General features: G+C 39.6%; 3 protein-coding genes across 4 annotated transcripts in view; 2 read left to right on the top strand and 1 right to left on the bottom strand.

Moving 5' to 3' along the window:
- The window catches only part of LOC139548220 (zinc finger protein 850-like), a 132805-nt gene that overhangs the window by 71291 nt on the left and 48761 nt on the right, over positions 1–12753 (bottom strand). The gene's annotated exons all lie outside the window — the stretch shown is intronic.
- Positions 1–12753, top strand: part of LOC139548169 (zinc finger protein 135-like) — a 263034-nt gene that overhangs the window by 12676 nt on the left and 237605 nt on the right. The gene's annotated exons all lie outside the window — the stretch shown is intronic.
- LOC139547973 (zinc finger protein 271-like) lies at positions 571–12422 on the top strand. Its single transcript, XM_071357228.1, has 2 exons — positions 571–1236; positions 9337–12422. Exons 1-2 carry the CDS (start codon positions 891–893, stop codon positions 10797–10799), a joined length of 1809 nt encoding a protein of 602 aa, XP_071213329.1. The 5' UTR covers positions 571–890; the 3' UTR covers positions 10800–12422.

Consider the following 12753-nt stretch of genomic DNA (forward strand, 5'->3'; position numbering starts at 1 on the left):
TAAGACATCACATTGGCCCATAATGACATCACAATACCCCATAATGACAAAGCAAAAACAGGTAAATAAAAGAAACATTTTGATTTTCTTTAAAAGACAAGGACATTTCTAAGTGACCCCAAACTTTTGAATGGTAGTGTAAATTTACATGATGTATTGTTACACCATGTAGGAGCAGTATAGACTTAGTCTGTTCATTATATACATCTACATGATGTATTGTTGCACCATGTTGGAGCAGTATAGACCTAGTCTGTTCATTATATACATCTACATGATGTATTGTTACACCATGTAGGAGCAGTATAGACCTAGTCTGTTCATTATATACATCTATATGATGTATTGTTACACCATGTAGGAGCAGTATAGACCTACAGTAGCTAGCTGCTAATTTAGATGTAATATAACTTAATGAAACTGCCTTAAATATGCTGTGGTAAACAATTTTTATTCGCACTAATCAATCAACACATTCCTGTCTTTGTATGTCTCAATATAATAGTATTATTTAATTAAATCCATTTAAAATAATCTTTGTCTGAAAATAAAATATGATCCTCAACTGCGTTTCCCCTCCAGTCAGCAGACGGCGATGTGCGTCTTTCAGGCGACGCTGCCAGCGTGACGTATAATCTAGTGGACGGTTCTTCATAAACAGCTCGTCAACCACCTCGGTAGCTTGCTAGCCAACATAGCCGAAAGATTCAAGCTATTTATACGCTTTAGGTGTATATTAGCTACTGTGTTTTCGACACACTTAGGTCGTATCTAGTTGTTAACCTATATAATTTAATATTACGTTATTTTGTATTAGTCAGCTATAGTAGCTGGCTGGTTAAATTAGCACTAGCCTAGTCGCTAATGATAGCTAGCTAACATCCCTGAACATGAGCTCACTAAACATCTCCCCTCTCGTTAAAGAAGAGGGGGTCTGCTGGACGGAGAAAGAAGCTCTGGGGCTGAACATTGTCGTGAAAGAGGAGAAGGAAGAAGAGGATATCACAGTAAAAATAGAAGTAGAGGGTGAGGCTGTTACAGTGAAAGAAGAAGAGAAAGACGTTTCAGTGAAAGAAGAGGAAGACGCATTCAGAGTGAAAGAGGAGGAGGATGTTACAATGAAAGAAGAGGAGGAAGAGAAAGAGGAGGATGCAGTTTTTGGAGTGAAGAATGAAGGGGAGATAACTGTCACATTGAAAGATGAAGAGGAGGAGATAGGAGATCTGATTAACACCAGTAAGTACCACCTTAAATTCGTTTTTAACTTTGGATATTCAGAGTTGGCTCGTCAATACCTCTTCAACGGAGGGCCCAGGATGATGACTGATATGTCTAGAATCAGACGACGTAGAGAACAAGCTACCCCTTGTTTTCTCAGTTCCGTTTCCAAAAAGTGACTTAACATATATATTTGAGAAGGGTCTTTCTGCTGACCGTAGACTGGGGGGCACGGCATGTTGTGATTTTCATGTAGTGATGTTTTACTACACACCGTGCCCCCCAATAGTGCCATGTGAGAGTTGGGTTGGCTACACCAAAGATAATGGATATACTGACAAGATGTCTCTCCGCCCTGACAAGGGGAGTTGTTGTCCACAAAGCTTCACTGCGGGTTGTCTAGCTCCCGCCTATCCTTTCTTTGGATTGGTGGATACATCTTATTATTGTAATCTATTGTTTATATTCTATGAGGGTTGTTGACGTCAACTGCCTGTATTCAATGGAGAGAGATGCTAAGCTACTAGCATGAATATGCACCGCCTGTATTCAATGGAGAGAGATGCTACGCTACTAGCATGAATATGCACCGCCTGTATTCAATGGAGAGAGATGCTAAGCTATTAGCATTAATATGCATAGCGATCTGGAGACAACTCCTATAATGTTTTTATCAAAGTTGTCGGTATGTCACGTGTCCACATAACAACTTAATCATTACGAAACTTCTGTTAGATCAAGTAAACTTCACGTAGCAAATAAGCCATTAATTTTGTTGTTGACCAAATTCGACACTTTCCACATTGGGTTGATAATTGTTTCCACTTGGATACAACCAACTGTAGCCTACTGGCATGACCTAGAGAGATACAACCTACTGTAGCCTACTGGCATGACCTAGAGAGATACAACCTACTGTAGCCTACTGGCATGACCTAGAGAGTTACAACCTACTGTAGCCTACTGGCATGACCTAGAGAGATACAACCAACTGTAGCCTACTGGCATGACCTAGAGAGTTACAACCTACTGTAGCCTACTGGCATGACCTAGAGAGATACAACCTACTGTAACCTACTGGCATGACCTAGAGAGTTACAACCTACTGTAACCTACTGGCATGACCTAGAGAGATACAACCTAGTGTAACCTACTGGCATGACCTAGAGAGATACAACCTACTGTAACCTACTGGCATGACCTAGAGAGATACAACCTACAGTAGCCTACTGGCATGACCTAGAGAGTTACAATCTACTGTAACCTACTGGCATGACCTAGAGAGATACAACCTACTGTAACCTATTGGCATGACCTAGAGAGTTACAACCTAGTGTAACCTACTGGCATAACCTAGAGAGATACAACCTACTGTAACCTACTGGCATGACCTAGAGAGTTACAACCTACTGAAGCCTACTGGCATGACCTAGAGAGATACAACCTACTGTAACCTACTGGCATGACCTAGAGAGATACAACCTACTGGCATGACCTAGAGAGTTACAACCTACTGGCATGACCTAGAGAGTTACAACCTACTGTAGCCTACTGGCATGACCTAGAGAGATACAACCTACTGGCATGACCTAGAGAGTTACAACCTACTGTAACCTACTGGCATGACCTAGAGAGTTACAACCTACTGTAACCTACTGGCATGACCTAGAGAGTTACAATCTACTGTAACCTACTGGCATGACCTAGAGAGATACAACCTACTGTAACCTACTGGCATGACCTAGAGAGTTACAACCTACTGTAACCTACTGGCATGACCTAGAGAGTTACAACCTACTGTAGTCTACTGGCATGACCTAGAGAGATACAACTTACTGTAGCCTACTGGCATGACCTAGAGAGATACATCTACTGTAGCCTACTAGCATGACCTAGAGAGATACAACCTACTGTAGCCTACTGGCATGACCTAGAGAGATACATCTACTGTAGCCTACTGGCATGACCTAGAGAGATACAACCTACTGTAGCCTACTGGCATGACCTAGAGAGATACAACCACTTGGATACAACCTACTGTAGCCTACTGGCATGACCTGGAGAGATGCAACCTACTGTAGCCTACTGGCATGACCTAGAGAGATACAACCTACTGTAACCTACTAGCATGACCTAGAGAGATACAACCTACTGTAGCCTACGGGCATGACCTAGAGAGATACATCTACTGTAGCCTACTGGCATGACCTAGAGAGATACAACCTACTGTAGCCTACTGGCATGACCTAGAGAGATACAACCTACTGTAACCTTCTGGCATGACCTAGAGAGTTACAACCTACTGTAACCTACTGGCATGACCTGGAGAGTTACAACCTACTGTAGCCTACTGGCATGACCTAGAGAGATACAACCACTTGGATACAACCTACTGTAGCCTACTGGCATGACCTAGAGAGATACATCTACTGTAGCCTACTGGCATGACCTAGAGAGATACAACCTACTGTAGCCTACTGGCATGACCTAGAGAGATACAACCACTTGGATGCAACCTACTGTAGCCTACTGGCATGACCTGGAGAGATGCAACCTACTGTAGCCTACTGGCATGACCTAGAGAGATACAACCTACTGTAACCTACTAGCATGACCTAGAGAGATACAACCTACTGTAGCCTACTGGCATGACCTAGAGAGATACATCTACTGTAGCCTACTGGCATGACCTAGAGAGATACAACCTACTGTAGCCTACTGGCATGACCTAGAGAGATACAACCTACTGTAACCTACTGGCATGACCTAGAGAGTTACAACCTACTGTAGCCTACTGGCATGACCTAGAGAGATACAACCACTTGGATACAACCTACTGTAGCCTACTGGCATGACCTGGAGAGATACAACCTACTGTAACCTACTGGCATGACCTAGAGAGATACAACCTACTGTATCCTACTGGCTTGACCTAGAGAGCTAAAGTTGTAAAATTCCTGGATTTTAAATGAATATTTTCTAGTAATAATGATAATTTCTATCTTCCTATCTATCTGTGGGTTCCCTCTCCTTTGTCGTCCTCTCTACACCAATAATAGACAACTACTGTGGGATCCCAATGACGGCCGGATGTGATACAGCCTGGATTCGAACCAGGGATTGTTGTGACACCTCTTGCACTGAGATGCAGTGGCTTAGACCGCTGCGTCCGTGTGTGTGTTAACTATTAGAATGCTGTACTAGAATGCTTAAAAGGCCTCTAAAAATTTTAATATCGGTTATCGGTATCGTTTTTTGGGGTAAGGAAAATATTGGATATCGGTATTGGCCAAAAATGTCATATCGGTGCATCCCTTTATTCTAAAATGTTTCACAATACCCCATAATGACATCACAATACCCCATAATGACATCACAATACCCCATAATGCCAAAGCAAAAACAGGTTTAGGTTTTTTGCAAATGTATTGAAACTATTCCCCAGGATAACTAGTCTCAGAGTAATGTACGATCCCAGGATAACTAGTCTCTGAGTAATGTAAGATCCCAGGATAACTAGTCTCAGAGTAATGTAAGATCCCAGGATAACTAGTCTCAGAGTAATGTAAGATGCTTGGAAAAAGAAGCTGAAAAGAATAACAGAACGGCACCATTAGAACTAAAATGTGTCGCCTGGATGTCAGACCCCCAACCCTCCAAACTGTAAATAAATAATAAAATGTGTATCCTGGATGTCAGACCCCCAACCCTCCAAACTGTAAATAAATAATAAAATGTGTCTCCTTGGCAACAGTAGAACCTCAGCACGTTTACTGTTTACTGGGTCGAGACAAAGGAATGATGTAAACAAATAATCCAAAATATTTTTGTCAATGAGACAGTATATAAACAAAGGAATGACCGAACCCCCTTTGGTGACTGAATGCGTGTAAGGAAAACTAGATGATCAAAACATTAGATCACATCAAATAAGCCTGAGTGGTTTCACCTCCTCCCAGACTATACTGGATACTACAGTTATAACTATAGATAGTTATACAGGATACTACAGTTATACAGGATACTTCAGTTATACAGGATACTACAGTTATAACTATACATAGTTATACAGGATACTACAGTTATAACTATACATAGTTATACAGGATACTACAGTTATAACTATACATAGTTATACAGGATACTACAGTTATAACTATACATAGTTATACTGGATACTACAGTTATAACTATACATAGTTATACAGGATACTACAGTTATACAGGATACTACAGTTATACAGGATACTACAGTTATAACTATACACAGTTATACAGGATACTACAGTTATACAGGATACTACAGTTATAACTATACATAGTTATACAGGATACTACAGTTATAACTATACATAGTTATACAGGATACTACAGTTATAACTATACATAGTTATACAGGATACTACAGTTATACAGGATACTACAGTTATACAGGATACTACAGTTATAACTATACATAGTTATATAGGATACTACAGTTATACAGGATACTACAGTTATACAGGATACTACAGTTATAACTATACACAGTTATACAGGATACTACAGTTATACAGGATACTACAGTTATACAGGATACTACAGTTATACAGAATACTACAGTTATAACTATACATAGGTTTACAGGATACTACAGTTATAACTATACATAGTTATACAGGATACTACAGTTATACAGGATACTACAGTTATACAGGATACTACAGTTATACAGAATACTACAGTTATAACTATACATAGTTATACAGGATACTACAGTTATAACTATACACAGTTATACAGGATACTACAGTTATACAGGATACTACAGTTATACAGGATACTACAGTTATAACTATACATAGTTATACAGGATACTACAGTTATACAGGATACTACAGTTATAACTATACATAGTTATACAGGATACTACAGTTATACAGGATACTACAGTTATACAGGATACTACAGTTATACAGGATACTACAGTTATAACTATACATAGTTATTCCAAAGGTGGGCTACTTACTATCCACTGTTTGCAAGCCACCGTTGCTGATCTATTTTATTTATTTATTTCACCTTTATTTAACCAGGTAGGCAAGTTGAGAACAAGTTCTCATTTACAATTGCGACCTGGCCAAGATAAAGCAAAGCAGTGTGACACAGACAACACAGAGTTACACATGGAGTGTAACAAACATACAATAATCAAACATCAATAATACAGTAGAAAAATAAGTCCAAGATAAACCACAGAGAACTGTTCCTTTATTCAGGACATTTAGAATGATAACGCATTACAGATTATTGTCCTGTTAGGACAGTTTTTTGTATTCAGATCTCTGAAATGCACTCTAACTATGTAACATTTAGTGCCTCCTTATGTTACGCTGGGAAAACAGTTTTCATGGGCACAGAAATCCTAAATAATTTCAGAGTTTGCTTAAAGTACCTAGGTGTCTGGCTAGACTGCAAACTCTCCTTCCAGACTCATATCAAACATCTCCAATCCAAATTCAAATCTAGAGTCGGCTTTCTATTCCGGAACAAAGCCTCCTTCACTCACGCCGCCAAACTTACCCTAGTAAAACTGACTATCCTACCGATCCTCGACTTCGGCGATGTCATCTACAAAATAGCTTCCAATACTCTACTCAGCAAACTGGATGCAGTTTATCACAGTGCCATCCGTTTTGTTACTAAAGCACCTTATACGACCCACCACTGCGACCTGTATGCCCTAGTCGGCTGGCCCTCGCTACATGTTCGTCGTCAGACCCACTGGCTCCAGGTCATCTACAAGGCTATGCTAGGTAAAGTGCCGCCTTATCTCAGTTCACTGGTCACGATGGCTACACCCACCCGTAGCACGCGCTCCAGCAGGTGTATCTCACTGATCATCCCTAAAGCCAAAACCTAATTTGGACGCCTTTCCTTCCAGTTCTCTGCTGCCTGCGACTGGAACGAATTGCAAAAATCTCTGAAGTTGGAGACTTTTATCTCCCTCAACAACTTTAAAAATCTGCTATCCGAGCAGCTAACCGATCGCTGCAGCTGTACATAGTCCATCTGTAAACTACCCACCCAATTTACCTACCTCACCCCCATACTGCTTTTATTTATTTACTTTTCTGCTCTTTTGCACACCAGTAATTATTCGATTTATTGCCTACCTCATGCCTTCTGCACACATTGTATATAGATTCTCTTTTTTCTACCATGTTATTGACTTGTTTATTGTTTACTCCATGTGTAACTCTGTGTTGTTGTCTGTTCACACTGCTATGCTTTATCTTGGCCAGGTCGCAGTTGCAAATGAGAACTTGTTCTCAACTGGCCTACCTGGTTAAATAAAGGTGAAATAAAAAAATAAAAAAAATAAAATGGTTCTAACCTAGTCACCTTAACTTTATTGACAACACCCAAATGGATACTGTCATTAATGTGTTTCTTCAATAATTACACATAATTCTTAATACTGTAGCTGTTTAGTTACTAAACTATCATCAGCTGATCCAGGAAATCATTTTCTGAATGCCAGTCACATGACAAACATCACGACATGCAACAACAACCAAAGTGCTTCTTCATTCATTACTCTGGTAAAGACAGTTATGCCGTGCTCCACGTTGGATCCAACATCCCTAACAAATTGATGTTTATAATGTTATTGTCTGCTTGATTTACAGTTGGGTCTCGTTAGTCTGTTTGGAAACAGAGATACTTAGCTCATAATGTGTAGAGAACTGTTCCTTGATGGATAGGCTATTGTACAACACACAGAGCTATTTTCCTATATTTGTTGTTAGGTGAAGTTATGGGTCCTACAGTAGGTCTATGTTATTGTTAGGTGAAGTTATGGCTCCTACAGTAGGTCTATGTTATTGTTAGGTAATGTTATGGGTCCTACAGTAGGTATATGTTATTGTTAGGTAATGTTATGGGTCCTACAGTAGGTATATGTTATTGTTAGGTAATGTTATGGGTCCTACAGTAGGTCTATGTTGTTGTTATGGGTCCTACAGTAGGTCTATGTTGTTGTTAGGTGAAGTTATGGCTCCTACAGTAGGTCTATGTTGTTGTTAGGTGAAGTTATGGCTCCTACAGTAGGTCTATGTTATTGTTAGGTGAAGTTATGAGTCCTACAGTAGGTCTATGTTGTTGTTATGGGTCCTACAGTAGGTCTATGTTATTGTTATGGGTCCTACAGTAGGTCTATGTTGTTGTTAGGTGACGTTATGGGTCCTACAGTAGGTCTATGTTGTTGTTATGGGTCCTACAGTACACTATGTATGTCATGCAACAACAACCAAAGTGCTTCTTCGTTCATTACAGGTATATTTGTTGTTAGGTGAAGTTATGGGACAATTTGGCAAACAGTGTACAAACCCTCATTGTCAGGCTGATGGAAAAGACAAAGAACATTTTACTGGTTGAAGGGTTTTTTAAGTACAAAGCGGTTGATTTGCGATGATCACACAAACATTATATTAAGCAGGACATTCAAACGAGCCTTACAATTATAATCCAAAGTAGTGTGAAATGCACTCATAAGCAACCTGGAAATGGAGGCTACTCCCCTGAGTTTTCACCCATTCACATTCAGAATACTTTGTGAAAAACTAAAATCTTTGCTATAACTATTATCCTCACTAGCGGGAAGGAGTTTCTACAACCAGATATACTACATCCATAACTAGTGGTTTCCTCATTACCAGATATACTACATCCATAACTAGTGGTTTCCTCATTACCAGATATGCTACATCCATAACTATCGGTTTCCTCATTACCAGATATACTACATCCATAACTAGTGGTTTCCTCATTAGCAGGGAGGTGTTTCTACAATTTGATTGTATGTGCTTCGCCCTCGTGCCGCAATTTTATTAAACACAGAAAGGGGCCCATATTGGAGACCAAAAGTCATCTGGCTCAATCATCGATGTTACTACTAATGTGAAAACAATACAAAATATGATTATTGTTGCTCATTTTAAGACAAATGTCAAATCATTACATTCATTACAGACGTCAGTTGTTGTACAACATCATGGCTACGCTGTTGGCATCACCTTTTACAGTGAATTTCCACTGTTGTGGGCCTTGAACCATTTGACTTTGTTGTTCACACAGGAGAGAGACGGGACTATCGTGGATCCTCTGGGAATCCTCAACAACCTCATGATGCTGACGAGGCAGAGAAGAGTCTCTCCACATCAGAACTCCTCCAGAAACACCAGCAGAGACCCACAGGGAAGAAATCTCATTGCTGCTCTGACTGTGGGAAGAGATTCACCTCATCAGGCATTAAAATTCATCAGAGAACACACACAGGAGATAAACCATTTAGCTGTGTTCAATGTGGGAAGAGTTTTGATCAATCTTGCCATCTGATTCAACACCAGACAATACACACAGGAGAGAAACCTTATAGCTGTGATCAATGTGGGAAGAGTTTTAGTCAATCTGGACAGCTGACAGTGCACCAGAGAATACACACAGGAGAGAAGCCTTACAGCTGTGGTCAATGTGGGAAGAGTTTTACTCAGTCAACCAGCCTGATATCACACCAGAGAACACACACAGGAGAGAAACCTTATAGCTGTGGTCAATGTGGGAAGAGTTTTACTACATCTGGCTCTCTGACATTACACCAGAGAACACACACAGGAGAGAAACCTTATAGCTGTGGTCAATGTGGGAAGAGTTTTTGTCAATCTAGGGATCTGACAGTGCATCAGAGAACACACACAGGAGAGAAATCTTATAGCTGTGATCAATGTGGGAAGAGTTTTGGTGCATCTAGCACTCTGACTATACACCAGAGAACACACACAGGAGAGACACCTTATAGTTGTGGTCAATGTGGGAAGAGTTTTACTACATCTAGCAATCTGACTCTACACCAGAGAACACACACAGGAGAGACACCTTATAGCTGTGGTCAATGTGGGAAGAGTTTTACTCAGTCAACCAGCCTGATATCACACCAGAGAACACACACAGGAGAGAAACCTTACAGCTGTGGTCAATGTGGGAAGAGTTTTACTACATCTGGCCATCTGACTCTACACCAGAGAATACACACAGGAGAGAAACCGTATAGCTGTGGTCAATGTGGGAAGAGTTTTGGTCGATCTGGCCAGCTGACATTACACCAGAGAATACACACAGGAGAGAAACCTTACAGCTGTGGTCAATGTGGGAAGAGTTTTACTACATCTGGTCATCTGACTATACACCAGAGAATACACACAGGAGAGAAGCCTTATATCTGTGATCAATGTGGGATGAGTTTTACTTCATCTAGCCAGCTGACTTTACACCAGAGAACACACACAGGAGAGAAACCTTATATCTGTGATCAATGTGGGATGAGTTTTACTACATCAAGCCATCTGATTCGACACCAGAGAACACACACAGGAGAGAAATCTTATAGTTGTAATCATTGTGAGAAGAGTTTTCCTACATCTGGCCAGCTGACTTCACACCAGAGAACACACACAGGAGAGAAACCTCTCCGCTGTGATCAATGTGACAAGAGATACTCTGATAAAAGGTGTCTGATCAAACATCAGAAAATACATACATGAATGAGTTGTTTCATGATATCAATGAAATAATGTCACAATGTAGAATGTTTTAACATTGTAGAAGGAGTATTTTAATGATGTCACAATGTAGAATGTTTTAACATTGTAGAAGGAGTATTTTAATGATGTACTACCTTATCCTTATCGTTTGCCCTGTTCAATTGATTGCAGCATGATATGGATATTAGCCTCAGGGGAAAATCCAGGCTCTGAATTGAAAGAGTATTATTTAACAAAAAGTGACTAACAAAAAAAGAGCTGTGTTACACTTACTGCGTTGGTGACCCACTTTAATCAAAATGCAGCACTTCAAAATGTAGCCAGCTGTTTTCTACAAGTTGAAAAAGCTGCTTGTTTAAAAAAATACATGTAATATGATAATTGTTGCAGATGTTTGTGTATATACACACATGAAAGCAGTATAATAAATTGTACTAATCAATTTCATTAACAATCTGACATCACTCCAGTATTTCTTGACAACATTCAAATGCTAATTGTCTTTATTCCACTACTGAAGAAGCATGACTCAAATCACCTCATATATTCAAACATTCAGCCTGACAAAATATACATCTTTTATTTATTTAAAAACACTTTTTCAACATTTCAAGATAGCAGTGTGTTCAGTTTGATCATTTCAAAGACAGCTGCATCTTCATTTTATTTATATTATTCATTTTTTTTTTTTTCATTTTCATCATAAAAATTACCTCGGCTGTTAACCTCAACTCCAGAGGTGATCAAGGTGAGGGATCAGCCTGGATTATTTAAAAACACTTTTTCAACATTTCAAGATAGCAGTTAGTTTAGTTTGATGTAAATAAAGATAGCTGAGAAGTGGGACTCTGTCATTGTTTCTGACAAGATCTCTCATTGATCTCGGGTTCAGCCACCAGGGGGCACCAAACCTCTTTGAAATGTTAATGTGAATAGTTACCACTTCTCAGGAGATGATAGACTTAGCCTTTCAAATGTTTTGTAATGATGGGATGGCTATTGAACAGAACTTTAAAACCTGGTTTTCTTGTATGTACCAGTTCATGAAATCACACATTTGACATTTATGCTCACTGAGTCTGTACATAGTCAAAGCTTTCCTTAAGTTTGGGTCAGTCACAGTGGTCAGGTATTCTGCCACTGTGTACTCTCTGTTTAGGGCCAAATAGCATTCTAGTTTTCTCAGTTTTTTGGTTAATTCTTTCCAATGTGTCAAGTAATTATCTTTTTGTTTTCTCATGATTTGGTTGGGTCTAATTGTGCTGTTGTCCAGGGGCTCTGTGGGGTGTGTTTATGTTTGTGAACAGAGCACAATGACCAGCTTGCTTAGGGGACTCTTCTCCAGGTTCATCTCTCTGTAGGTGATGGCTTTGTTAATGGCCCATACCCTCTTCATCACAAATCAGCCCTGCCATTGTTTGTATTCATACTGTTTTGTAAAGAATGGCTTCTTGTCTGTTAGGTTGTATTCCACTGGGAAAGTGATTACAGTTTTCTCAGTGACTTTGGTGCATTTCTTAGATCAAAAGTGTAATTCTTGATACTACTTGTACAAATTCCAAATCATCTAGTCACTTGTGCACATCATTAAAGCAATTTCTTATTCCTTTGAACAAATTGCAATTGATAATGTACAAGTGTCAGCTTTTTTCCACATTATCAATTGCTCATGTTCATACCTCTTTCGCTTCACGGAGAGTTGAGTTGCAGCAGGGAGTTGCGTTCCCTCTTTATAGAGGCGTGCGTAACAATTATAACCACCAGGTCATTATAACCACCAGGTCATTATAACCACACCCACCAGGTCATTATTACCACCATGTCATTATAACCACCAGGTCATTATTACCACCAGGTCATTATTACCACCAGGTCATTATAACCACCAGGTCATTATTACCACCAGGTCATTATTAAGACCAGGTCATTATAACCACCAGGTCATTATAACCAC

The sequence above is a fragment of the Salvelinus alpinus genome, chromosome 2 (genome assembly GCF_045679555.1).
Source record: "Salvelinus alpinus chromosome 2, SLU_Salpinus.1, whole genome shotgun sequence".
In the NCBI taxonomy this organism is placed as follows: Eukaryota; Metazoa; Chordata; class Actinopteri; order Salmoniformes; family Salmonidae; genus Salvelinus; species Salvelinus alpinus.

What these genes read in the sequence shown, in the direction of transcription:
- LOC139547973 (XM_071357228.1), top strand. Translation starts at nt 891, where the DNA reads ATGAGCTCACTAAACATCTCCCCTCTCGTTAAAGAAGAGGGGGTCTGC. An exon ending in AGGAGATCTGATTAACACCA is followed by an intron (nt 1,237 to 9,336) that starts GTAAGTACCACC and finishes TTGTTCACACAG; the next exon opens with GAGAGAGACGGGACTATCGT.